The sequence below is a fragment of the Callorhinchus milii genome, unplaced genomic scaffold (genome assembly GCF_018977255.1).
Source record: "Callorhinchus milii isolate IMCB2004 unplaced genomic scaffold, IMCB_Cmil_1.0 Scaffold28, whole genome shotgun sequence".
Lineage (NCBI taxonomy): Eukaryota > Metazoa > Chordata > Chondrichthyes > Chimaeriformes > Callorhinchidae > Callorhinchus > Callorhinchus milii.
The window spans coordinates 4,439,651-4,467,161 of NW_024704769.1; the positions used below are offsets into that span (position 1 = coordinate 4,439,651).

At 52.1% G+C, this 27,511-nt stretch overlaps 1 protein-coding gene and 1 non-coding gene across 2 annotated transcripts; both read right to left on the minus strand.

Annotated features, from left to right (window-relative positions):
- Positions 1-280: 280 nt before the first annotated feature.
- Positions 281-27,289, minus strand: LOC103187832 (zinc finger MIZ domain-containing protein 1). Its single transcript, XM_042344544.1, is given in 23 exon segments — positions 281-1,434; positions 2,924-3,063; positions 3,360-3,592; positions 3,870-3,938; positions 4,868-4,935; positions 5,160-5,320; positions 5,548-5,653; positions 6,244-6,359; positions 6,362-6,453; positions 6,644-6,785; positions 7,279-7,450; positions 8,273-8,350; positions 8,667-8,819; positions 9,660-9,875; positions 10,054-10,237; positions 10,626-10,834; positions 11,252-11,369; positions 11,613-11,760; positions 15,779-15,884; positions 16,090-16,203; positions 17,297-17,469; positions 22,977-23,176; positions 27,263-27,289. Coding segments are annotated over 21 exon segments (2,802 nt in total). The 5' UTR covers positions 17,366-17,469; positions 22,977-23,176; positions 27,263-27,289; the 3' UTR covers positions 281-1,326.
- Positions 2,596-2,677, minus strand: trnam-cau. Its single transcript has one exon. It is a non-coding gene; the product is annotated as a tRNA-Met (tRNA).
- Positions 27,290-27,511: the final 222 nt, after the last annotated feature.

A 27,511-nucleotide genomic window follows, 5' to 3' on the forward strand; every position in this document is an offset into this window, starting at 1 on the left:
AGCAGAGAGTTGTATTCTGCAGTTTGACGGCTCTCTCTCTCTTTCGCTCGCTCTCTGTGCCCGGGTCAGACTGGACACCCAAAGCAGAGAGTTTCTCACAGAACCTTGAAACAATGTCTTTATAACTTGTCTCATTGTCTGGAGTCTGTCCGCAGAGTCCTGTTACCTTTTTTTCTGTCTCTCTCTCTCTTTCTCTATTCCAATGAATTTTTTTCTGTTGTAGATTTGTTTTTATCTGTAACAGATGGAGAGAGAGAGACAGAGAGGGGTGGGTGGGGGGGAGAGGGAAGAGGGTGTAACAATGGCTGATCCCAGTAACTTTCCTCGTATCACTCCATCCATGTTAACGGAAGATGTCAAACTCCGAACAATGCGATGGATCATTTTTTATTGTGAAAAATTATGGCACTCACTCACACACTCACTCACTCACGTACACACACACACACACTCACTTGTGGAGAGCATGAGGCTCTGAGGCGCTATCCTGTGGCTGGGGCTCTGTGTTGATGACACCAGAGATCGCTGCCATCTCAAACCCACGTCAGAGACCGACCTCTCTGCGAGAAAGAGGTCTTAATGGGATAAAGAGTGTCTTCATCTGTCGTTGGTTGCCTGGCTCCATCAGAAAAACCCCCACCCCACCAATACAGCCCCAAACACACAGCTCCCCCTATCCTGCACACATCCCAACCCGTCACCGTGAGCCGGGCAGTAACATGGTTTGTCGCGGAGGGGAGAAGAGGCTTTCAGTTACATTGCGCTGATGTGTCTCTCCTCTTGTGCTGTTTTTTATAAAGAAAAATTGAATCCCATTCTTACCTGTGTCACCCCCTTCCCCTCCTAACCCCCTCCCCCTACACCACTGTGAAGGGGTGGGGGGAGGGCACTGTGTCTGACGAGGAGGTGAGGGGTAACTGTTTGTGACGAGAGCCGGGGCTCAGACACGAGGATGTTGAACAAGTACTGTCTTGGCTGAGGCTCCGTGTCAGCACTTGCTCCCACCAGCCCACAGCCTCGGGGGGGAAGGATTCCAGTGTTCCTGAGCGGAGAGAGATTCCGTGAGGGGCTCCATCGATCCCACCTGATAATGGAGACTCAGTCGATGCTGTCAGGAGCACATGGACACACGGACACGCGTGTGGTAGGCGGATCTTGGACCAAGTATGGATCGGCATTCCGTGTTTTCCAAAACAAAAAGGCCTCGCTCGTTGGCGTCTGTCAGTCACTGCTAAAGGCAGAGCCTGGGTCTGGGGCGGACGTGAGGGGAAGGGGCTTGTCTCTCTGGGTCCCGGGTCTCAGCCCCGATCACAACACGAAGCCCCTTCAATTGTTCTCAAACAAGGACAGGAGATCATCGTTGCTGTTGGACGGCAGGTCAGGGGGGCCCAGGTACGTCAGCAACTCATCTGGGTTTGTGATCTCCGTCAGTAGCTATGGGGAGAGAGAGAGAGAGACACACACACACAGACACGCACATACCAACACATACATCACACACACACACACACAAGCATAAGAGCATAAGAATTTGCTAGAAACAAGACCAAGGTCCATCCAGTTCGCCTCCCACCGTTCTGGCAGTCACTTGACATGTCGTGTCCTAAACTATATACTGGAGTCCTGTAGCTCAGTGGTTAGAGCACTCGCTTTGCAAGTGAGAGACCTGAGTTCAATCCCCGGGGGGTCAGGGCCAAACCTCGGGGCAGTTTCCTTACTCCACACAGAGCCTAATAATAATCCCTCCAAAACCAAAAACAATAATAAATTGGTCATTTTCAATCCACGACTGTTTGTGAGACATTGCTGTGCGCAATTGGCTGCCGCGTTCGCCCACAACTATACGGTCAATTCACTTTACAATATATTCTGTGAAGCGCTTTGGGACGTCTAAAAGACGTGAAAAGCACTATGTCAAATGCAAGGATTATTATTATTATTACTGTATCCTCACATATTATTTTGTAGCAGAAATCTATCTCACTTGAAATAAACACATTTTTTGCTTCCACCGTCTTGTCTCCCTAACGCTGGGCTAAATATGGACATTTCAGCAGATCACAGTAATAATAGTAATAATAATCCTTGTGTTTGATATATTGCCTTATCATGTTGTTGAGACGACTCAAAGGGCTTCTTAGTCCTCTGCTCCACCTTCGGTGGCAGCCACTACGCTCCAAGGCTCTAGAACTGCCTTCCTCACTCCCTTCCCCTCGTCCCCTCTCTTCCTATTTTCAGGTCCCTGCTGAAGACCTTTCTTTTCGACCGCGCCTTTGGTCACCTTCCCTCTCCTCCCTCCGGCTCGGCCCCAGGATCCATTACTGTGAAGCTCTGAGACTCCGTCTGGTGTGGAGGATGCTATATAAATCCAATTTGTTGTTGTTGTTAGGATTCACTATAAAATGGAGCGACTGTGGGCGAAACGTGGCAGCCAATTGCGCACAGCAGTGTCCCACATACAGCCATGGATTGAGTGACCAAATTATTATTTTTTTGGAGGGATTATTACCCCCAGAAAGCAATCCGCCAATTGACTAACAACCGGGTTCCTACTTACTGCTGGTGTGTGTGGAGTAAGGAAACTTGCCTAACATATTGCACTGCTCGGGAATCGAACCCGGGTCCTTTTGCTCATGAAGCAAATGCTCTAACCACTGAGCTACAGGGCTCCGCTGCAAGTATTATTATTATTAGAAATTGAGCAAAGTGTGTGTGTGTGAGAGAGTGAGGGTGTGTGTGTGCATATGAGGGTGTGTATGTGAGGGTGTGTGTGTGAGGGTGTGTGTGTGTGAGGGTGTGTGTGTGTGTGTGAGGGTGTGTGAGAGGGAGTGTATGTGTGTGTGTGAGAGGGTGAGGGTGAGTAAGGGTGTGTGAGGGTGTGTGTGTGAGAGGGTGTGTGTGTGTGTGTGAGGGGCAGGCTGACCTGGTCTGGGATGGAGTGAGGCTTGTCTGTCAGGGCCAGCATGTCCGTGGGGTAGGACAAGGACGGGCCGTGCATGAACTCGCTGATGGAGGCGCTGCCGGGGTTGTTGTCGGGGAAGCTGCCCGGAGTGTACAGCGAGCCTGAACAGAGAGAAGACATTCCCTTCATAATCAGCACAGCCCCGCGCACTCGTTCACTAACACACGCAGCTCCTCGCACTCGCTCACTAATACACACTCACACAGCTCCTCGCACTCGCTCACTAACACACAGTTCCTCACACTCACTCACTAATATACACACACGCACTCGCTCACTAACACACACACAGCTCCTCGCACTCGCTAACACACACACAGCTCCTCGCACTCGCTCACTAACACACACTCACACAGCTCCTCGCACTAACACACGCTGAGCGAGTTTAGACACTCACTGTGATGGGGGTACTCGGTGCTGCCCCCTAGGGCAGGGTAGGCTGAGCTGGGGCTGGGGCCCAGGGCTGCGATCATGTCCATGACGTTGGGCAGCACCATCTGGCCAGGGCTCATGGTGCGGCAGCGTTTGGCCAGAGGGCCATCGGGATCGTCCTTAATGTGAGGCTCAGACTTGACCGGCACCGGCCGCCAGCTACACGTGGGGTCAATGGTCACCTCCTCAAACTCCGTGCTTCACACACACAACACAACAACATCGCTCGTTAGTTTCGAGGAAGAAGACACTTTGGGCCATTTGATCTCATTCTCTCACCCCATCACCCGCCGTCCTCCCTCCACCCACCCCCATCACCAGCCGCAACCCCCCCCCACCAAAATCACCCACACCCCCCCACCCCACATCATGTTTCAAACGGCTTCACTCCGCGTGCTCTATGCCAGGGGGTAAAAGGGGTTACGCAGTGTGAGGATGGGTGTACGTGCTGTTACACACAGGCCTGTGTACTTACTTCTGAATGGCCGCTAGGATTCCCCACATGTACTGGTCCACCTCCAGCCCCTCCAGCACCGCTGTTTTACTGTCACACACACACACACACACACACACACGGACAGTTAGCCTCATTTACATAAACGTGATTTCAAAAAGAACGATTGCAAACAGCAAATTATACTAATAATCATCCTTATATTTATACCAGGAAGCCGTCTCAGAATACTTCACAGGATCTATGTCAAGTGTAGTGACTGTGTGTTTTGTCGATGAATGCGACAGCTAATTTCTACACACTGACATTCTCGTAAACAGTGTGAAGTGAGCGAGTGATTTAATCTGGGGGGTTGTCGGCCAGGACAATGGGAGAGAGAGCGAGAGAGAGAAACTCACTTAATAATAATAATAATCCCTGCATTTGATATAGCGCTTTTCACGTCGGGAGGACGTCCCAAAGCACTTCACAGAACACACTGTAAAGTGAATTGACTGTATATTTGTGGGCGAACGCGGCAGCCAATTGCGCACAGCAATGTCCCACAGACAGTCATGGATTGAAAATGACCAATTTATTATTGTTTTTGGTTTTGGAGGATTATTATTAGGCTCTGTGTGGAGTAAGGAAACTTGCCCGAGGTTTCGCCCTCTGCCTGGAATTGAACTCAGGTCTCTCGCTTGCAAAGCGAGTGCTCTAACCACTGAGCTACAGAACTCCTTCTCCACGGGAGATCTTTAACATCCATCTGAAGAGGGCACAGACAGGGAGTCAGTGAGGTTTAACATCTCACCTGAAGGACAGAGTCTTTGACAATTCGTCGCTTTCTCTCTCTCTCTCCCCCTCCCCGCAGCGCAGCGCGAGAGTATCAACCTGGACTGTGAGCTCAAAGAGTCCCCAACGAAGGGGGCTCGAATCCACAACCACCTGACTCAGAGGTGAGACAGCGAGGAACTGAGCCGGGCTGAGAGACTGTAAGAGAAACGCTCACACTGTGCAGTGCCACCTTTGTCACTTACTTGCACACAGGACACCTCCACGTTCCTCGCTCACAGTTCAGCTGCAGGTAGGACTCCAGGTCAAAGCACTGACAAGGAAACAGCAGGTTATCTTTGTCTGAACTAACACAACGTCCCTCAACAACGGGGGAAATTACTCATCACCCTTCGCTAAGGGTAACGTCTCAACAGATCTTCACGGATGTGTCCTCTGGCTTGCGAGGCGAGCGTGCTAACCACACCCACCTGTATGTGTTTGGAGGGGGCTGGGGTTGGAGGGGAAGGGATGGGGGAGGGAGATGGTCACACCCACCTGTATGTGTTTGCAGTCGTGACCTCTGGCTGGGAGCTGGATCCTCCTGAAGGTGATGGGACATTTGAGCGAGACTTTAATGGCCGTCTGCTCCACCCCATCCTCCCCGTTCAGCCCTGCACTGCCCGGTGGCAATGCCCCACTGCTGAAATTACGTTTAACTGCGGACAGAGAGAGGGGGGCAAGTGAGACCCCGATCCTGAACACCCACCAGGAGTGAGACTGAATAATACCTTCCTTCCATTTCTTTCTGATGTTTCACACAGACATCCCATTACCTCCTGATTCAAAAGCGAGAGAGAGAGTGAGCCACAAACTGACAAAAACACCCAATATTGTATGGTTACACTTGTTTACCCGGGTTGGGGGAGGGTGTGTGTGTACTCACTCTTGTTTATACAGTGCTCTGCAGGTAGAAGCCGTTTCTTCAGCAAGCCCTGCAGCACAGAGCGCACCGAGGGACGATGAACCAGTTGTAAAACGAAGAGATGAGACTGTGAGAGAGAGAAGACACCGCACCTGATCAGTGTCCGTGTTTACACACACGCCAACTCTCCACACACACATTTGCGTGTGGTGTGCATGTGGTGTATGTGTGGTGTGCATAGTGTGTCTGTAGTGTGTGTAGGCTCGACTACATCTAGGCTTGACTACACCAACTCCCTACTTGTTGGCCTTCCCAACTCTTACCTCCACAAGCTACAGATCATCCAGAAACTCTGCAGCTCGTGTCCTCTCCCAAACCAGGCCTGCTCCATGTCCCCCGCCCAGCTCACCCCACCATCAGCCTCTCTGCCCCCACCCTTTGGAACTCCAACCCACAGTCCCTTCGCCTCGCCCCCTTCCTTGCCTCTTCCAAGGCCCGTCTCAAGACCCTCCTCTTCGACCGTACCTTCAGCCACCCTCCGACCCTCTCTGTCCTCTACCCTCCCTGATCCCAACACCTCTCTACCCCCTGGTTTGGCTAAACTCTGACTGCGCCTTGGGACATCCTCTCGACGTGAAGGGCGCTTTACAAATGTAAATTTGTATTGTATGTGGCATATGTAGTGTGTGTAGCATGTGTCGTGTGTGTGTTACTCACACAGCAGCAGGCGGTGACAGTGATCTGGATGGTGTTGCGGCCAGGCTGACACACATGTTTGAGGTGTAGAGGCTTGTGCGATGTCTTGCTGTCCCCTCGCTCGATGCTGAGGGGGAGGCGTTCACACTGACCTGCACCGACCCCGGCCAGTTAGTGTTCATCTGACGGTCCTCGTGGTGATAGCACTTAAACTGCAGCTCCAGGTCCGGCCTGGCCCAGCCCAGAGAGAGACAGTCACACTCACAAACTCCCCACCCCCCACACTTCCCCCAACCCCAGCCCAGAGACAGTCACGCTCACACGCTCCCCACCCCCCACACATCCCCCCACCCCCCAGCACAGCCCAGCGAGAGACAGTCACATTCACACACTCCCCACCTACCCCCCGGCCTCCCCTCACCTCCACACCAGGGTCTGATGCACTGACTGACGGAGATGGAAGACATGGTTGCTGACGGCCAGATTGTGCTCCAGGCGAAACGGCTCCAACACCACCCCATCTCGCACCAGGAATGTCAGCCTCAGCTCATCACCACCCGGCCCTGAACACAATATCAACAACAATCATTACGCCTTCTTCACGCATCCCCCCTCACATACGCACTCACCCCCCCCACCTCCCCCACTCTCACATACATATGCAGGCCCCTCACCCACACTCACTCCCAACCCCCTCACACGCACCCACACCTCCCCCCTCACACACACACATCCATTCACACCCACAGCCCCTCATACACCCCTCACGCACACACAGCCCTTCACTCACTCACACCTCCCCCTCTCACACACATACTCGCACACACTCCTCCCCATGTGTACTCCCATGTGTACATGTGTGCCTGTATGCGTGTCTACATGTGTGTATGTATGTGTGTCTGTCCATGTGTCTGTTTGTACACTGCGTGAGTGTATGTGCTCACATTTGTGTGTATTTGTACGGGAGTATATGTGCGTGTCTGCATGTGTACACCGTGTGTGTTTGACTGTGTGTACAGTGTGTTTGTGTGTGTGCACAATGTGTGTGTAACGTACCTGAGGGAGGGGGGGGCAGGGAGCTGAGGTTGGGTTTGATGTCGGGGAGGAAGGCTGATTTGATGTCCTGACCCGGGGACACGTAGAGTGGGACACTGCTGGCGGGGGCCAGTGGGGGGGTGGGGGTCCCAGAGAGCGGAGAGCTGGGGTATCCTGTCATCGTCCTGACCGGCTGCACAGACAGAGAGTTCCGTTACTATGTGTGTGTGTGTGTGTCTGTGTGTCTATCTCAGCCCCACTCTGTCACTGTGTGTGTGTCACTGTGTGTGTGTCTGTGTGTCTATCAGCCCCACTCTGTCACTGTGTGTGTGTGTCACTGTGTGTGTGTCTGTGTGTCTATCCCAGCCCCACTCTGTCACTGTGTGTGTGTCACTGTGTGTGTCACTGTGTGTGTGTCTGTGTGTCTATCCCAGCCTCACTCTGTGCTGTTAATGATCTTAAAATTTGACTAGAAAGTGTACTTTGTAGGCAATTTGTGCAAAGCGACTTCCCCACAAACAGCCGTGAAGCGAATGAGTGATTTTATCTGGGGGACTGTCGGCCAGGACACCGGGAAAGAGAGAGGGAGAGAGAGAAACTCCCTTCTCTTTGCCCCGAGAGGGAGATCTTTAACATCCGCATGAACAGGGCACAGATGGGGAGTGAGGTTTAACGTCTCATCCAAAGGACGGGCGTCTCCAATAATGCAGCGCTCTCTCTCTCTCTCCCCCCAGCGCTAGAGCCTCAGCCTGGACTGTGAGCTCAGAGTCGGGGTGGGGGGGGGGCAGTGCGGTGGGGACGACACAAACCAACGACCTTCTGACCGGGAGGTGAGAGAGTAAGAGAGTGACTGAGCGGGGGTGACGAGGAGTGTCTCTCATCACAGTGCGAGGCTGGGAGAAATGCATTCGCCAGCGCAGTGGGGTACGTGCTGAGAGAGCAGCCCCCATCCCCGCCCAGCACAGCCCCCACCCAGCACACACCCCACCCAGCACACACATTCACATACACTTACCCCATTGACGCCAGCCGGGCTGTAGGTACTATAGGAGCCGGGAGGGTAGCTGCCAGTCTGGCTGTTATACTGCTCATTCTGTAACATACACCAGAGAGAGAGTGAGTGACATAGTAACACCCACCCTCCCCAACCCTGCCCCATCCCCTTACCTCTCATAACTGCATCCCCCCCACCACCCCACTGAGCTGATTACCCGAAAACAAATCCTTACTTTTACACAGCGGCGTTAAGAAGACGTCTCAGAGCACTTCACATTGTTGGCGCTCGGGGGGTGGAGTTTAGAGGGAGGGAGGAAGGGGGACACAGAGAGAGAGCGAGGGAAGGAGAGAGAGCAGGGACTGGGGGATGCAGTAGCGGTGGTTGGAGGGGGGGGGTGGGGGGGAAGAGTTACCTTGTAGTACTGAGCCAGGGGGTATTGCCCGCCGGGTCCTGCGGCCCCCCGGTGAGTGGGATAGTTGGGGGACGGCACAGAGCGTGAGGGGTAGTGACCGGCCTGACCCACATACTGGCTGGGAGCTCCGTATTGCTGGCCGGGAAAACCCTGCTGTGGGTATTCAGAGACAATAAGGTTATACTAACCCCTGCATTTGATAGAACAACAATAATAATATTTGCATTTGATATAGCACCTAGTCATCGAGATATCTCAAAGCCTTCACAAGATATACCATAAAGTGTGGTGACTGTGTGTTTTGTGTGTGAAACACGACAGCCAATTACGCACAGTATTCTCATCACAGAGTGAGCAACCAATTTTATTTGGGAGATTGTTGGCCAGGACACAGGGAGAGAAAATCCCTTCTCTTTTCCAGTAGCACTACGGGATCTTTAATGTCCAACTGAACAGGCAGACAGGAGCTCGGTTTAAAGTCTTATCCGAAGGACGGAGCCTCAGACAATGAGACAACACCAACGCTGCACTGCAGTGCCACCTTAGACTATATGATTCCGAGTCCTGACATGGGAGTTTCAACCCACAACCTTCTAACTCAAGAGATAAGAGAGAGTGCTACCACTGAGCCAGACTGAGACCCCAAGGAAGAGAGTGATAGAACTGAAAAGACAGAAGGAGGAGAAAGGGAGAGAGCGAGAAAAAGGGAGAGAGAGAAGGGGAGACAGAGAATGGGAGAGAGAGAAGTGGAGAGAGAAGGGGAGGGAGAGAGCAAGCAAGAGGGAGAAAGGGAGAGATAGAGAAGGTGAGCACGAGGGAGTGAGAAGGAGAAAGACAGAGACAAAAAGGGAGATAGAGAAAGGGAGAGAAAAAGAACAAGCAAGAGGGTGAAAGGTAGAGAGCGAAAGAGAAAGAGAGACAGAGAGTGAGAGAGACAGACACAGAGACAGAGAGAGAGAGAGAGAGAGTGAGAGGATCAAGCTGTGAGCTCACCTCACTGAGGTAGGGCCTCTTGATGGCTTGCGCTGCTGGGTGCTGAGCAGGCCTGGGGGAGGGGTAGCCGTGCTGTGGCAGGCGCTGCCCACTGTACACTGGACTTCCTGGGGGCCTGGCGTGGCTCATAGCGACGTGTGACATGGCCCCCACCATCTGCCCCCCCCGCGGCCCAGAGGGGCCCACAAACTGGCTGTTGTAGGAGGCGGCGTTCATCTGGGGGAAACAGGAACACAGGTTAGTGTAGAGCTTAACGCCATCCTCATTACCTTTCTCTCCCCATCGTGTCTGTGCCGGTGCTCGCTCCCCCACTGATGTATGCGAGTGCGTCAGGCAGTGAGTGAGGGTGAGGGACGCGAGTGTGTATTAGGTGTGTGTGGTGGGTGGGGGTTACCTGGCTGTAGGGGCTGAGGTCCCCATGCTGCTTGTCCTGCAGGGCGGCTACAGTGGCTGTGGCGGTGGCTGTAGCGGTGGCAGCGGCGGCAGCAACAGCAGCAGCAGCAGCGGCCGCCGCAGGGGGAGCGAAGTGTGTGGGCGGCCGAGCATGAGGGCCTGTCACCCCCCCTCCTCCTGGGTAACTGCGCACAGGGACAGAGAGAATGTATGAGAGGGAAGGGAGAGAAAGTGAGCGAGTTACAGAGCTGAGAGTGAGATAAACAGAGTCAGACAGGGTTAGAAAACTGAATCACAGAACAGAGAGAGATACACAGAGAGAGAGAGACAGACATACAGGATGACCAAAAAGTTGTGATATCTACCCTATTACCTTAAAAAAACACAAAAATATCATTTAAGATAGAATCATAGAATTATACATCAGAGAAGGCCATTCAGGATGTGATGGGAGAGTCTGGGTGAAGTGGGAAGGGAAGGGTTGGGGTGGGAGTGAAGGGACTGGAGTAGGAGGGGATGGGTTGGGGTGGGATGGGCTGGGGTAGAAGGGGAAGAGTTGGGCTGGGGGATTACCTTCCTGTGTAGGCGGAGGCTGATGAGTAGCCGGGCCTGACATATCCCCCGGGGGGCAAGTAGCCCTTGTTTGTGCCGGATTCTGAGGCCGGGAATGCTGGCTGTCCCATGTACTGTGGAGAGCTCATTCCCGGGCTGCTCCCTGCCATCCGGGAAGCCATGGGATTCCCACCGGAATTACCCCCGCTGGCCATAGGGCTTCCCAGCACCTGAGAGAGAGAGAGGGAGGGAGAGAGAGCGAGGGAGGGAGGGGAGAGAGAGCGGGGGAGGGAGGGGGGAGAGCGTGAAGGAGGGGAGAGACAGTGAGGAAGGGAGGGAGAGAGAGGGAGGGAGAGGGAGGGAGGGGGAGAGAGCGAGGGAGGGGGAGAGAGAGCGAGGGAGGGGGGGAGAAAAGGAGGGAGGGAGGGATAGGCACAGGTTAGACACCACACTGCGGACTCGGCCCTAACTCACTGCTAATGAGGGTTGAAAGTGCGAACGGGGGGGGGGGGGGGGGGGAGAACGAGGTGGGAGGGGGAGAGAGGAGTTACCTGGCGATGGCTCGGGGGGGGCGTGGGAGAAGCGAGGGAGAGAGGGGATACCAGGCTCAGGAGGGAGGTGCGGAAAGCGAGGGGGGGGTGGTTTACCTGGCTCTGAGGGGGGTTGTTAACCCCCCACACTGTGGTGACCACGGACAGGGAGCCGGGGGGTTGGCTGCTGCTCTGTTGCCAGGGCACGGAGTCATTGTAGCTGTAGGACCCATCACTGTGGGGGGGAACATGGCAGCCGGTCAGTGCTGTCACAGGCCAACCTGACAGGTGTCTGACATGCGTCTGTCCATTAACAAACCAGAGCCTCACCGACCACCCCCCACACACACACTCCACACCCCCCCAAAACACACCCGCCCACATCCCACCCCCCCACACACATTTCTCCCCACATTCCCCACCCCACACACACAATTCGCCCTCCCCACGATGTATTGTGACTGTGTTTGATGCTAACCTGTGAGTGGGGGCCAGGCCAGGGCCAGGGCCTGGTTTCAGGGGGTTCATGTGGCTGTGGAAAGCCAGGGTGTCCTTCCCACCGCCGGCTCCCGGCTTCTGCTGCACCAGCAACCGTGCCAACTCCTCACACCACACAGTGAGCAATGCTGGGAGAGAGAGGGGAAAGAGAGGAAGAGAGGGGGAGAGAGAGAGGAGAGCGATGGGGGGGAGCGAGAGGGGAGAGCGAGAGAAAGAGTGTGGCGAGACAGAGGAGAGAGAGAGGTGGGGGGGGGAGAAAGAGATTTTTGTTTTTAATTTATGTTTATCTATAACCTCACGCCCCCCTCTGTAGAAATACAGAAATAAATATTGACAGTGTTAGCGACAAGTTAAGCCAGTGTTGAGTTATCAGGAGGTTCTGTATTATAACAACATAACATGTATAATAGCCTTCACATAGGATTGCGTCTCCAGCACTTGTTACCTCTCACCCTCCAGCGACCACTGTTTTTATACCACGCTAACTGTTTACAATCATCTCACCCTAAATTACATCATCTGTGTGTGTGAGTGAGTGTGTGCTTATGTTAATATGTTAGAGTGAGGCTCGGTGTGCTTGTCAGTATGTGTGTCAATAAGTTTGTGGAGGTGTGCGTGATTGTGTGGCTGCACTCCCTATTAGGGGGTGTGTTTCTGTGACACACAATCACACACACCTACCATCATTTCGCACACAAAAATACAGACAAAATCCATTTACTGTATATTCTGTGAAGCGCTTTGAGACGTCTCAACGACGTGATAATATGCTATATTAAATGCAAAGATTATTATTATCATCACGCACACAGTGCACATACACACACACACACACACCAATGGCCGCTGTAGATTAATACAAGCAGCAAATGGAGCTAGAATTGCTGAGGTGGTCTCTTACCCTCAGACAGTCAGCCCCATCCTCTCTCTCCCTCTCTCTCCTTCAGCTCTTTCTCTTTCCTTTCTCTCTCTCTCTCTCTGTCTCCTCTCTCTCTTCCCCAGTGATGTGTTCCCTCCGTCTCCTCCGCCTGGCATCAGCTCAGCATTGTTTTACCCACAGACCCACTGCGGTACGACAAAGAGCAGCGAGCGAGCGAGCGAGAGAGAGAGCTGCTGGCTGTGTGTGCGTGTATGTGTGTGAGAGAGAGAGAGCTCCCAGCCAGCAGTGTGTGTGTCTCACTCACTATTACACAATACCTATTCATTACACAGCTGTCTTGAACCCTTGAATGTTTGCTTCTAGGCAGAAGCAGTAGAATACGGATTGCGGCTTGTCGGAGAGGGCGAGCGTGCGGGAGGGAGGGAGAGAGAGAGAGAGCGGGGGAAGAGAGAGAGAGAGAGCAGCGGTGGGTTTATTTTAGCTGAGAACCGGGATCACAACCTTGACTGACCTTAACCCCCGCCGCTGCCCCAGACACCCAGAGCCGAGCTCAGTGTAGCCACAGCTTCCTGCTCCCAGCCCCTGGAGTCAGTAAATCCGTTGCTTTCTTTCTCTCTCTCTCTCTCTCTCTTTAAATCCCGCTCCCCCAGCGAGCGCTGCCAAGACACTGAGTCAATGGGCGTGTCTGTGCCGAGCTGTGAGAGACCTCGGCTGCTCTCAGTCAGTGCTGGGAAACAGCCAAACAGCCAACCCTCCCTCTCTCTCTCCTCGCTCTCTCACTCAGTCACGCACCGACAATTACTGATAAACCTCGCAACGTACAACGCCCATCTCTGCCGACGAGTGTGTGTGTGTGTGTGTGGGGGGTGTTCAGGAAGCTACGACTCCCAATTAACAGCTCATTACCCCCCTTCCTCTAGTCATCTTCCTGTCCATTCCCCCTCCCCCAACTCTTTCCCTCTCCCCCTCCCCCCACTCTTCGAATGAGACGTTAAACTTCACTCACTCTCCACCTATGCCCTGTTCAGGTGGATGTTAAAGATCACCCGCGGAGCTGTTGGAAAAGAGAAAGGAGTTTTTCTCTCTCTCCCGGTGTCCTGGCCGACAATCCCTCAGATTAAAATCGCTCGCTCGTTTCACCGCTGTTTACGGGGACGACGCTGTGTGTGAATCGGCAGCCGTGTTGGCCCACGAAACGTACAGTCACTACACTTTACAGTGAAATCCCATGAAGCGCGTTGGGCATCCTCCTGATGTGAAAGGCAGCGTATCAAATGCAAGGATTATTAATTATTATTGTTATTCATGGGCTGAGCGTCTGATCTCAATCAGTGCTAGAATTGATGTTAATCCGTTGGTGAATCTTATTGACATTTAAGATCATAAAATCAGTTTGGATTAAAAAGGCCCTTCGGTCCATCTGATCTCCTCCCTCCAGAACACTCCCCTTCTACCCCCCCATCATAGCATCCAGCTGTTGTTTAAATGAGTCCCAGCGTTCTGGCCTCAACACCCCCTTCCTGATAACCTTGTCCCAATCATTAATACCCTCCTGGGTACAGAAACACTTCCAGGTGTCTGTCCTGAAATTACACTTCTAAATCTGTGTCTTCTCCAGCTGCTGCGCCCCATCTTTTCTTGGCTCTATCACATCCCAGTTAAATGAGACATTAAACCTCACAAACTCCTCTCGTGTGCCCTGTTAAAGATCTCCCACGGTGCAGTTGGAAAAGAGAAGGGCGTTTCTCTCTCTCTCTCTCTCTCTCTCTCTGTGTCCCATCTAACAAGCCCCAGGTAAAATTGCTCGCTCGCCTCATGGCTGTTTTTGCAGGGCCATCACCGTGCACAAATTGGGCTGCCTCGTCTGCCCACAAAGCAAACGGTCACTTCACAGTGAAATCCTGGGAAGCGCTTGGACGTCCTCCTGACATGAAATGCACTGGGGGAGCACAGATTGTTGGGTTGCAGTAATGGTAAAATGTGGATTTCTGCACTCTCGGGTGGGGGTTGGGGGCTGGGTCATAAGACTGCTCACTCCCTCGCTCTCTCTCACTCAATGCAATCAATGTCTCAGTGACTCATACACAGCACTTCCTCAGGATACAATCTGGGCCCCCTCCCCTCCCCCTCCCCTCCACTCTCCCCTCCTTCTTGGCTGACAAGCTTTCACACCAAATATGGACAAGTGACACAGGCAGTGCTGGTGTAACCCACGCCAGTCCTCACACCACCCCCCGCCCACCCACCCACCCCACACACACGCACACACACGCGCATGCACACAGTCTCTCACACACACACATTAACAGTCTTTCGCACACACAGTAACAGTCTCTCTCACACATTAAGTCACACACACAGTAATAGTCTCTCATACACACAGTAAGTCACACACACAGTAATAGTCTCACACACACAGTAAGTCACACACACAGTAATAGTCTCTCTCACACACACACTAAGTCACACACACAGTAATAGTCTCTCACACACAATAAGTCACACACACAGTAATAGTCTCTCACACACAATAAGTCACACACACAGTAATAGTCTCTAACACACAATAAGTCACACACACAGTAATAGTTTCACACACACAATAAGTCACACACACAGTAATAGTCTCTCACACACAATAAGTCACACACATACACACTAAAAGTCACACACACGCAGTAAGTCACACACACACATAGTCTTTCACACAAAGTCCGCAAAGAATGGGGAACTGAGGACAGAGGGTGGCGCCGTGTGTGTGTGACTGTTACTATGTGTGTTCCCTTCCTGCAGTCCCACCGTCTCGCCCCCATCTCAAGACCCTCTTCTTCGACTGTGCTTTCGATCTCCCAGCTTCACCCCCTGCCCTGCACCCTCCCCGATCCCTACCCACAGCTCGGGGCCGAAACTCTGACTGTCCAGCACCTTGGAAAGTCCTCCCGACGTGAAAGGCGCTATACAAATGTAATTTTGCTGTTGTTTTTGTTGTTGTTATTCTGTGGGTGTGTGGGACTGTCACTGTGTGTGTGTGTGTGTGTGTGAGACTGTCACTGTGTGTGTGTGTGTGACTGTCACTGTGTGTGTGTGTGTCTGTGTGGAAAGACCCAATATAATATACAGTACTTAACACACGGGTACACACATGGCCTCCATAGATTCTGGATTGTGCAGTCTCCTGTACCCCCTGAGCCCCCACCACCTGTCCTCACCTCACCTCACCCCCCACCCCCCCCACCCACCCCCACTCTTACTATCGTTCCGGTTACCTGCTGATTTGGGGGTGAACTTCTCCCTGTGAGCGGTGCAGACGGCCAGCAGATGGTACCCGAGCTCCACGTCAAAGCCGGGCTGACTGGCCACGCGGCTCACCACCTGCCAGATACAGAGACACAGGTTAGTCATCATCACAGCCTCACCCCAGAGCAGCCGTGATTCCCAATCCCCCCCCTCCTCCGCCCCCGCACTGTAAGCCCCATGTTGTGATAGTGGGAGACTCGGGGGATGGGCGTGTGGCAGTAGGGAGACTGGGGGGAGAGGGGGAGACGAGGGAGGGGAAGGGTGGTGGGGGCAGACTCACCGTCAAACATCCCATGAGGCTCTGCTCGAAGGCTCTCTGGAAGGCCCTGGGGTCATCGCACCAGTCGATGAGCTCGCGAGCAGCCGTCTGGAAACTGCCTGGAGTCTGGAGATGCTGAGAAAAAAAGAGACAACAACAACAAATCACATTTATATAGCGCCTTCATGCGGGGGAGTGTCCTGGAACACTTAGGGAAAGGCAACATCAGAAACACACAGCCTCCCTCATAGCCGTCATTCTGTCCCCCCCACACAGTTCTCCCCCCTTTCTCCCCCACCACACACAGCTCTCCCCCTTTCTCCCCCACCACACACAGCTCTCTTCCTCCCCCAAACCCATTCACTCATTCACCTCACGGCTGTGTGTGGGGGGGACGCTCTGCGCAAATTGGCTGCCGCGTCCGCCTACAAGGATGAGCGTGCAAGCACGAGTGTGCATGAAAGTGAGTGTGAGCAAGCACACGTGTATTCCCTAAAGCTCGCACATCACGTGATGGAACACGTTGACATGAGAAAGGCACTCCCTGCCCCCACCCACCCCCCGCCGCCATGCCCTCCCCTGGCAGCCAGTGTAAAAGGAAACGTTTGCCCACCTCCAAACAGGGTTAGGGTGTTTAACCCGGTGTGTGCTGCTCCGACACAACAGGCAACGCAGTCAATAATAAATATAATAATCCTCACTTCACACAGAACCTTTCACATCAGGAGCACGTCTCAAAGTGCTTCACAGAATATACTGTAAAGTGCAGTGACTGGGTGTATTTTGTGGGCAAAACACGGTCAGCCAATTAGCGCACAGCGATGTCCCGCAAACAGGCACGAAGTGAGCAAGCGATTTTATCTGGAGGATTGTCGGCCAGGACACCAGGATCGGGCAAGAGAGAGAAACTCCCTTCTCTTTTCTGACAGTATCGCAGGAGATCTTTAACTAACAGTACAGACGGGGAATGAGGTTTAACATTGTCGCATTGTTTCTGACAATGTGGGGCTCTCTTTCTCTCCCCTCAGCTCTGTGCTGGAGCGTCAGCCTGGACTGTGAGCTCAGAGTCGCTGACGTGGAAACTCGAACACACAACTTCCTGACTGGGATGAGAGCGCGAGAGAGAGACTGAGCTGTGTTGATACACGGGGATGTAAAAGCAGTGTTGATAACACACGTTTACATGCATGTACTATGCATGTTCTGACACTCGATGCCGTCTCTTTACCTGTTTGATACACAGAAGCCGATCGTTGGTCTGCTGGATGTGTCTGTCCATCGAGCCCAGGGGGTTCATGGTGTCTGTCTGTCCCTTACCCAGCCCCGACCTGGGGACCTCACAGCAACGGCAGCTGTCAGCACCGGCACAACACGCACAGCGGGGCTGGCATTGACTGGAGCCTTCAGGAACAACAACAACATCAGCATTAATGTCAACAACAGCAACAACAACAACATTAACATCAACAACAATAACATTAACATCAGCAGCAACAACAATAAGTTTAACAACAACATTAACACATAGAGGCCTCTCGCAACAACAACATTCACATTAACAACACTAATGTCAACATTGACAACAATAAGAACAAATCTGCGGAAACGCGACTTCAGTGAGTGAGTAGTAAACGTATGGAATAGGCTCCCTAGGGAGACAAACGGTGGAAGCAGAAAATGTTGTTTGTTTCGAGAACAAATGATTTGTTAGGAAATAATATCTCAGGTTCAGCATATAGTTGGGGACACGACATGTCAAGTGACTGCCAGGAGGCTGGTGGAAGGCGAACTGGATGGACCTCATTTTTGTTTCATCCAGCAAATCTTATGTTCTTAACAATAACAACAACATCATCATCAACTTCAGCACCAACAACAACAACATCGACATCAACAAAATCAACCAGAACAATAAAAGCATCAACAACAACAACAACAACGATATCAACAACAATAACAACATTGCAAGTTAATGAGTTGCCAAAACACTTGTGTCCAGCTGGAAAGCGCTGTGCACACATCCCTACGTTCAGAACAAATTCAGTTGAGGGAAGTTGACATATTTTAGGATGAGTGTGCGTGTGTCTCTGTGTGTGTGGGGGTAGGGGGGGACGGCACATTGGAGCCCCCTGCTTGCCTTGAAAGTGAGAAGACCCGGGTTCGATTCCCGGTAGGCAAAACTTCAGGCAAGTTTCCTTACTCCACACACACACCTTTGTTTACCTAGCAATAAGTAGGAACCTGGTTGTTAGTCGATTGGCGGATCGCTTTTCAGGGAGTAATAATCCCTCCGAAACAAAAATCTGGTTACTCAATCCACAACTGTTTGCGGGACGCTGCTGTGAGCAATTGGCCGCCGCATTTCGCCCACAAAATATGCAGTTTACGGTACGTCTTGTGAAGACGTACGGTATGTGAAATTTACGGTACGTCTTGTGAAGCACTTTGAGACGTCTCAACGACATGATGAGGCGCTGAACGAAATATACAAATCTTATTATTATATATTATCAAAAACATCCCAAATCACGCAAAGCAATGATCCTGTAACATGTTAAAGCCTCCACCCGTTATTCCGACCATCCCCTCCCTCACTCACTTGTGTCTTCCTCTTTCTCCCTCCCCCGCACGCGATCACCTTCTTATTCTCTCTCTCAGATTTATTGCTCTCGTCTGCGCTCTGCTCCGTTGCCTTGGTGACAAGAAGGGAGCACTTTCCAACCCCAAAAAAAATCAATCGAGCCAGCAGCGAGCAGCGAGCAGCGAGCCAGTGCTGCAGTCATTAAACTGTTTTTTTGTGAACCTACACAATTTGATTAGGAACGACTGAACTTCTCCCCCGTTACTGCAGCAGAGAAGTCATTCACCAGCAAAACCCTTCTACACTCCGTCCTCCGGCTCATTATCTACATCACCCCCCACCCACCCTCCACATACACACACACTCCCCCTCACACACACACATTTCCCTACTCACACATTCCGCTCCTCACACCCTCATACACTCCCCCTCACATACTCTCCTCCTCACACACACTCCACCCCCCTCACACACACACATTCCCACCTCACACACATTCCCCTCTCAAATACACTCCCCCCTCACATACACACACACTGCCCCCCTCACATATACACACACGCTCCCCTCCTTCACATATACACACACTCCCCTCCCTCACATATACACAGACGCTCCCCTCCCTCACATATACACAGACGCTCCCCTCCCTCACGCACACACTCCCCCTCTCACACACATTCCCCCCCCTCACACACACACTCTGCCTCCCTCACACACACACTCCCATACTCACCCCCCCACCCCACTCACACACACCACCCAGGCCCACCGACAGGGTTCCTTTCAAGGGTTAAACTGTGTTCTTTTCCACCTCAACTGGAGAAATTCCACTGGTACATCAATAATCCATCTCCCAGCCAAAACCCCAACAGGTAGGGTGGTCCTCGCTGGACAAGCAGCGGGAAAGCTTGACAGACGGCGCTCCCAATGGCAGTTTTAGCTGGTTAGACTCCAGCAGTTACCCCAACGCGCGCGCGCACACACACACACTAAATAACACAATAGACATACACTCACACACACAAAGTAAGAATCCCCCACACACACATAACCCCCCCCACCCACCCACCACACACAAGGAGGTGGGCTGACATGGGCCGGGGTAGGCCGATTTGCACACATGGACGTCCTGCAAACAATATGAAATCGACCACCAATTTTTATTTGGTGGGATTATTGGTCCGGACACCGGGAGAGAGAGAGAGACACAACCTTGTGATGCGGGAGCGAGAGTGCTACCAACCAAGCCAGGCCCACGCACACACTAAGTGCGATTGTAAGTGATTGGATATTGTAGGCAAACGTGGTTAGCGGGTGTCTTGACAAATGCAGCAACCCATCACCAAGGGGAGAATTCCCCACATCCCACTACACATGGAAATCCCAAAGATAGATTGTTGGAATGGGATTTGCTCTTTCTCTCACTCTCTGGAGGGACTCAGGTTGGCAAGAGTCAAGGCTTGAGGGGAGCCCAGAGTGTGTGCTGGTGTAACTGCTGGAATCTAACCAGCTGAAACCACACAGCTTGCTATTGATATCACTGTCTGGTCAAGCTTTCTCGCTGCTTGTCCAGCTAGGATCACCCTACCCGTTAGTTGGGGCTTTGGGTTGCAGGTTAACAGGAGCTGAATGGGAGGATTCCCTGCCCAGTGACTGGGCAATTTGCGCACAGCGACGTCCCACAAACAGTGGTGAAGCATTCAGTAAAACCAAGTAAGAAAGGTGGGGGGGGGGGGGGGGGTGGTGGTTCTGTATGAGCATATTTACAGCTGTTATTATATTTACCAGCTGATCGGGGCAGGACATAGGTGCAGTTTATAACAGAATTAAAAGATCAACCGAGATTACAAGGCTCCACAAAGACATCCCGAAGATTAACCAGGACATTATTTGTGTAACACGAACAAACTGACTGGAGGATTGTGTGTCTAATCCAGGCTGACGCTCCAGAGCCACATTGTCAGAGACGCCGTCCTTCGGGTGAGACGACAAACCTCACCACTCCCCATCCTCCCGCCTGTGCCCTGTTCGGGCGGATGTTAAAGATCTCCTGTGGTGCTGTTGGAAAAGAGAAGGGAGTTTCACTCTCTCTCTTTCCCGGTGTCCTGGCCGACAATCCCCCAAATAAAGTCGCCGGTTCACTTCACGGCTGTTTGCGGGGACGTCATTGTGTGTAAAATTCCAGTGTAACTTTCCCTTTTACGTTTTTTTTGGTCAGCGGGTGTCTGACACACGCAGAAATCCATCATTATGCTTAAGTTTATCCAAACCAAGCTGAGAATTCCATGCATCCTTTCCCTGACAAACTTTGACGAACTTTCTCTGAATATTTATATCTCCTGCGTAAAGTAAAAGTGTGGAAATCATTGCTGCTGTATTCCCAACACAGAATTGACCAATATTCAGACTGTGCTGAACATTCAATAACTGTTATTATCATTAATAATAAATATAATAATGATCCTTATATTCGATACAGAACCTTGTACGCCAAGAGGACGACTTGGAGCTCTGCATGAGATTTAATAATAATAATAATAATCCTTGCATTTGATATAGCGCTTTTCACGTCGGGAGGACGTCCCAAAGCGCTTCACAGAACACACTGTAAAGTGAATTGACTGTATATTTGTGGGCAAACGCGGCAGCCAATTGCGCACAGCAATGTCCCACAAACAGTCGTAGACTGAAAATGACCAATTTATTATTGTTTTTGTTATTTTGGAGGGATTAATATTAGACTCTGTGTGGAGTAAGCAAACTTGCCCAAGGGTTTGCCCTGACCTGCCTGGAATTGAACTCAGGTCTTTCGCTTGCAAAGCGAGTGCTCTAACCACTGAGCTACAGGACTCCACTGTAAAGGGTAGTGACCGTGTCTGCACACAGCGACGAGCCCGCAAACAACCGTGAAGCGAACAAGTGATGTTACCTGGGAGGTCGCTGTGTACCAATTGGCTGCCATTAAATTGTTATTATTATCCCATCCCACCAAGCGTCACTGAGTAAATTATGAACGAGTCTCACACGCAGGTGTGAAATACCCCCCCGCCCCACCCTCACCCACACACTGTGTGCCCACCCCACCCTAGCTGGAAACAATTCATTAACGTGTGAGCTTGTTCACTAAACAGCCTCAGCGATACGCACTCGCACACACTCACTCGGAGCACACAATCTCACACACACACGCGCGCGGTGCACAGACACACGTGGTATATGATCAGACACACCAGATATACACACACCAGATATAGACACGCGCGTGCACACCAGATACACACGTGCGCGTGCACACACACACCTGATACACACACACACCAGATATGCACGCATGCACACCAGATACGCACACACACATCAGATACACACACGCGCGCAAACACAGATTATACACATGCGCACTCATCAGATACACAACCACGAGCACACATCAGATACACACACCAGCTACACACACCAGATACGCACACCCAAACACCAGATACACACCCAAACACCATATATATATACACACACCGCACCAGATACACACACACACCGCACCAGATACACACACGCCTGTACCATTTACATGCACCCATGCACCAGATACACGCACCAGATACACACATGCACACACCAGATACACGCATGCACACACCAGATACACGCATGCACACACCAGATACACGCATGCACACACACCAGATACACGCATGCACACACACCAGATACACGCATGCACACACACCAGATACACGCACGCATACACCAAATACTCACACACACACACCAGATACACCCACACCCAAGGAACCCACACCCATACCAGACACCCACCCACTCACACCAGATACTCACACACACACCAGATGTACACAAACATCCGATACACACGTACGAGGTACATGAATACACACACACTTATTTCGTGTATACAGACATATTTGGTATACACACACATCTATTATATACAGACACCAGATATCTACATTTTGTAGATACACACATCTGGTACACACACTGGTACACACTGTAACATCTCCTGACACACATGGACATGTTTTTTTTCAAACGACGATACTGCGTACGTCTGTCCCTCCGTCTCTCTCGGTGTCTGTGTGTGTGTGTCTCTCTCTCTCGCTGTCTATGAGTCTGTCTGTATTTCTGTGGTAACCAGTCACTGCACTGCCTGCTCACAGCCCTGACACGGGACCCTGTGATCAGTCACATCTCTTAAGCTCTCGAAACACACGTTAAAATCACACCCTCCTCTCTCTCTCTCTCTCAATTCACAAAGGCACAGACACACACACAACACAGACACACACAAATATCAACATACCTGCAAATTGAAGGAATGATTGAAAGCTGCAATCCCCGTGTCTGTGCCTCTCTGTGTGTCTGTGTCTGTGGGAGTCTGTGTCTCAGGTTGGGTGGGAGCTGTGGCTGAAGCCTCACGTTACAGAGTCAGGCGTCAGGTTACAGACGGCGATACTGTTACTGGAGGCGATTCCTCTCAGCTTTGGCGGCCACTGGGAAAACCTTAACAGGAGCCCAGAGACAGTGGAATGGATCAGAGATCTCGCCAACCAGACCGACTTGGCAGCCACAGACAGACAGACAGACAGACAGCCAGACAATCAGACAGACAGACAGACAGACAGACAGACAATCAGCCAGACAGACAGACAGACAATCAGACAGACAGACAGACAATCAGACAGACAGACAGCCAGACATACAGACAATCAGACAGACAGACAGACAGACAGACACACAACCTAGACAGACAGCGCTCAGTCTGGCTCCTTCACGTCTCACCTCCCAGCCAGAAGGCTATGGGTTCGAGGCTCTGGGCTGACACTCCAGCACAACCCTGGGGGGGGGGAGACAGAGCGAGAGCCACCGCATTGCCAGAGACATCGTCCTTTGGATGAGCTGTTAAACCCCCCCACCCCCCCCCCCCCCCCGAGCAGGGCATGTCCCTTCCAGGGAGAGAGAGCGCAGATTCCTTCCCAACAATCTATCTCTGGGATTCCCATATGTAGGCAGGAGGTGGGGAATTCTCAGCTGGATTTGGAGTCCCTTAAGTACAGTGATGGGTTTCCGCGTGTCAAGACCCCCCCCCAAAAAAAAAACCACTACCAGTCTGTTCCCTGTTCAGCCGGTCTGTTTTTCAGCAGTGCTGTGGGAGATCTTTACTGTCCGTCTGACTGGGTACAGATAGGGAGTGAGGTTTAAGTGTAGTGACTGTGTATTTTGAATCTGGCCCGGATCAGGGCAGATTAAAACTAGACCCGTTTCCGAGTTATCGTGATTTGAAGGAGGGAAATTCCAAGTGGGATATTCTTGGAGATTGAAGACCCCCGACACTGGGGCGAGGGACCGACCTTTTATTTTACCCCTAAAGTGTAGCTGGTGTTTTGAGCCACAAATCCAAACAGGGATCCCACCTTCACCCCCCCCCCCTCACCTTCCCCCCCCCCCCTCCTCACCTCCACCCTATTCCGGGTTTTCTGGACATCTGGAGCTGAGTGTAAAGTGTGTAAATAACACAGGCTCCTCTGAGGGCAGAGAGGGGGTGACTGATGGGGGGTGGGTGGGTGTGGAGAGCTAGGGAGAGAGAACTAGAGAGAGAGAGCACCCAAGTGAGAGTGTGAGAGAGAATCGGGGAAAGAAGTAGAGAGCAAGCAGGTGAGAACTGGAAAGAGAAAGAACTTGAGACAGTAAGAGATTGAAAGACATTTTCTCCAACAAAATAGTCAATTCACTTTACAGTGTACTATGTGAAGCGCTTTGAGACAACTCGAAGACATGATAAGGTGCTGGTTCAAATGTAAGGATTATTATTATTAAAGAGAGTGTGCGAGAGAACTAGAGAAAGAGAGCGCTTTCCCTATTTTTCACACTCACGCGGAACTAGAGAGAGCGAGAGAGAGGAGAGCAAAACAGGAAGAAAGAGAGGTCAGAGCGGGAGGGGAAGGAACGAGCGCTGGCTATAATCCCACAGGGAAGTGTGTCAGTGTATGTGTGAGTGAGTGAGTGAATGAGTGTGTGTGTGGTTGTGTGTGAATGAGTGTGTGTGGTTGTGTGAGTCAGTGAATGAGTGTGTGTGAGTGTGTGTGAATGAGTGTGAAATGGTGTCAGTGTTGCTGACGGTGACAGTGACCCTGTGATGGGCTGTGGAACATGGAGCCCAGCACGTCAGATGCTCAATCCCCACCCCCACCATCCAGTTCACATGCTCTAATTACAACCAGGAGCTCGTTCATTTCTAACCCAGAACCTGCTCCCAGGGTAGTGTCTAGCAAAACTCCTGAGTGATTCCCCCCGACATGAGAGAGAACTGGAGAGACAGACCTGCCCCTTCCCCAACCACTACTATCTCCTGAATCGGGCGAGAGTGCGATTGACTGAGCCATGGCTTGACAGATAAACAATTAATAATAATACTTCCATTCTGTTTAGCTTGTTACGTCGGAAGGACATCAGGATTTAATGTAAAATGAAGTTACTGTATATTTTGTGGACGAAACACGATAGCCAATTGCGCCAGTGACTGCCGCACTTTGTCCACAAAATGCACCCACAAAGTCATGAGTGAGAGACCAATTTTATTTGGGGGATTGTTAGTCAGGACACCGGGAGAGATAGAATCTCCACTTCTCTTTTCGAATAGCAGCATGGGATCCTGAACAGGCAGACGAAAGATTGGTTTAACATCTCATCTGAAGGGTGGCACCTCCGACAATGCAGTCCCCATCCCCCCCAGCACTGCATTGGAGCATCAGTTTAGACTGTGAGCTGAAATTGTCCATCTGTTCCCCAGACCCAGACTGTGTCTTCAGGAAAGGAGGAGAGGGGGGAGGGAGGAGGAGGAAAGGAATGTGGAATGTGATCCCAAAAGCTGATAACCAGTGGAATGTTTTAGGAAAACAGGAAAGAGAATGAGTGACAGTGGAATGTGCTGGAAGGGCGTAGAGGAGGAGCGGTGGGGCCCTGAGGCAACCCCAACCCTGGAGACACTGCAGAGACATACATCCTGTCTTTACTAACAGGCAGAGCCTCGGGCAACCCAGAGGCTGAAGAGGACCCCTGAGTGCGTCTCCATTTACAGCAACTGCTGCCAATAACAGTCAACTCACAGCCCGGATTCACTGGTCCCCCTCCGCCCCCTCCCTGCCACCTCCCTCCCACCCCCCGCCACGGCCCCTCCCCCCCCCCCCCCCGCCACGGCCCCTCCCCCCTCCCCCCACCCCCCGCCACGGCCCCTCCCCCCACCCCCCCACGGCCACCTTCCCCCCCCCCACCCCCCGACCATGGCCGCACCCCCCCCTCCCCGCCACGGCCCCCCCCTCCCCCGCCACGGCCCCTCCCCCCACCCCCCGCCATGGCCCCTCCCCCCCCCCCACCCCCGCCACGGCCCCTCCGCCCCACCTCCCTCCCACCCCCCGCCACGGCCCCTCCCCGCCACCTCCCTCCTTCCCCCCCCTCCCCCACCATGGCCCCCACCCCCCACCACGGCCACCTCCCTCCCCCGCCACGCCCCCTCCCCTCCCGCCCCAGCCTGTCCCCTCCCCTCCCCCCGAGCGTCACATTCAACATCCTTGTCCTCACCATTAAACCCCTCAAGGTCTTATTCCTCCCCACCTTTGCGACCTATTAAAACTTCACCAACCTCACACTTGTTAACACTCACACAATCACTTACACTCACACATACATTCCCACTCATTCAAACCTCCGCCTGTCGGATGTCAAATACAAACGTCCTCCTGATATAAAAGGTGCTATACAAATGTAATTTTGTATTGTAGTGACTATACTCCGGGGGGGGGAGGGGTAAGCAGGGTCTCCTTGGAGCTGAATTGGCCAGGAAGGGGCAAGACAGAGGGAATGACTTGATGAGGCGCTTCAGATTATTATTACATCTTGGCTTTTAACAGCCAATATGGATTGTGCTGTGACCAGTTCATTACCCTAACCGCCGTGTGTGAAAACATTCTCTAACCACCACACCCCCCCCCTCCCATTACTCGCTTGATAACTACAGTCAAACCTCACTACTATACAATGCCCCGCTCTGGGGACCGGCAGCAAAGATTGTTATACCAGAGCGCTCACTATAGAACAGTTTGGCCATCAAAGAGGCGACCTCCCCACTGCCCTCCCTCAGGGGCGCATTCCGAGCAACCCCCCCCTGCACAGAGCCAATACGAGGCTGACAAACTTACACACCATTCAATCAGATTCTTGAACCAAAAGACCAATCGAGGGCGAGGACGAGGGCCGATTCAGAATCAAAATTAAGCCAGTCACAAGTTGCTCTGAATATCAGGGGCGGCTTCACTGATCGCGTGTGGGGGGGGACGGAAATGAACAGGGAAAGTGGGTTTTGATATGGAGTTTGTTATAACTGGAGGGATTGTAATACCCCGGTCAGCCTGTGTCTTTCTACCAATGTCCCTGGACATGTGGAATCCTGTAGTGCAGTGGTTAGAGCTCTCGCCTCGCACGTGAGAGGACCTGAATTCAATACCCGGTCAGGGCAAAACCATAGGAGACTCTTACACCTGTTTACCTAGCAGTGTAGGAACACACTTGTTCTGACCTGAAACATTAACTCACTTTTCTCTCTCCATAGATGCTGCCTGACCTGCTGAGTGTTTCCAGCGACATCTGTTTTTATACTCAGTTGATAACTCAATTGGCGAATCGCTTTCCAGGGGTAATAATCCCTTCAAAAAAATAATAATAATTTGGTCACTGATTCCACTACTGTTTGTGGGATATTGCTGAGCACAACTGGCTGCCATGTTTCGCCCATAAAATACAACCAATTCACTTTACATTATATTCTGTGAAGCGCTTTGAGAC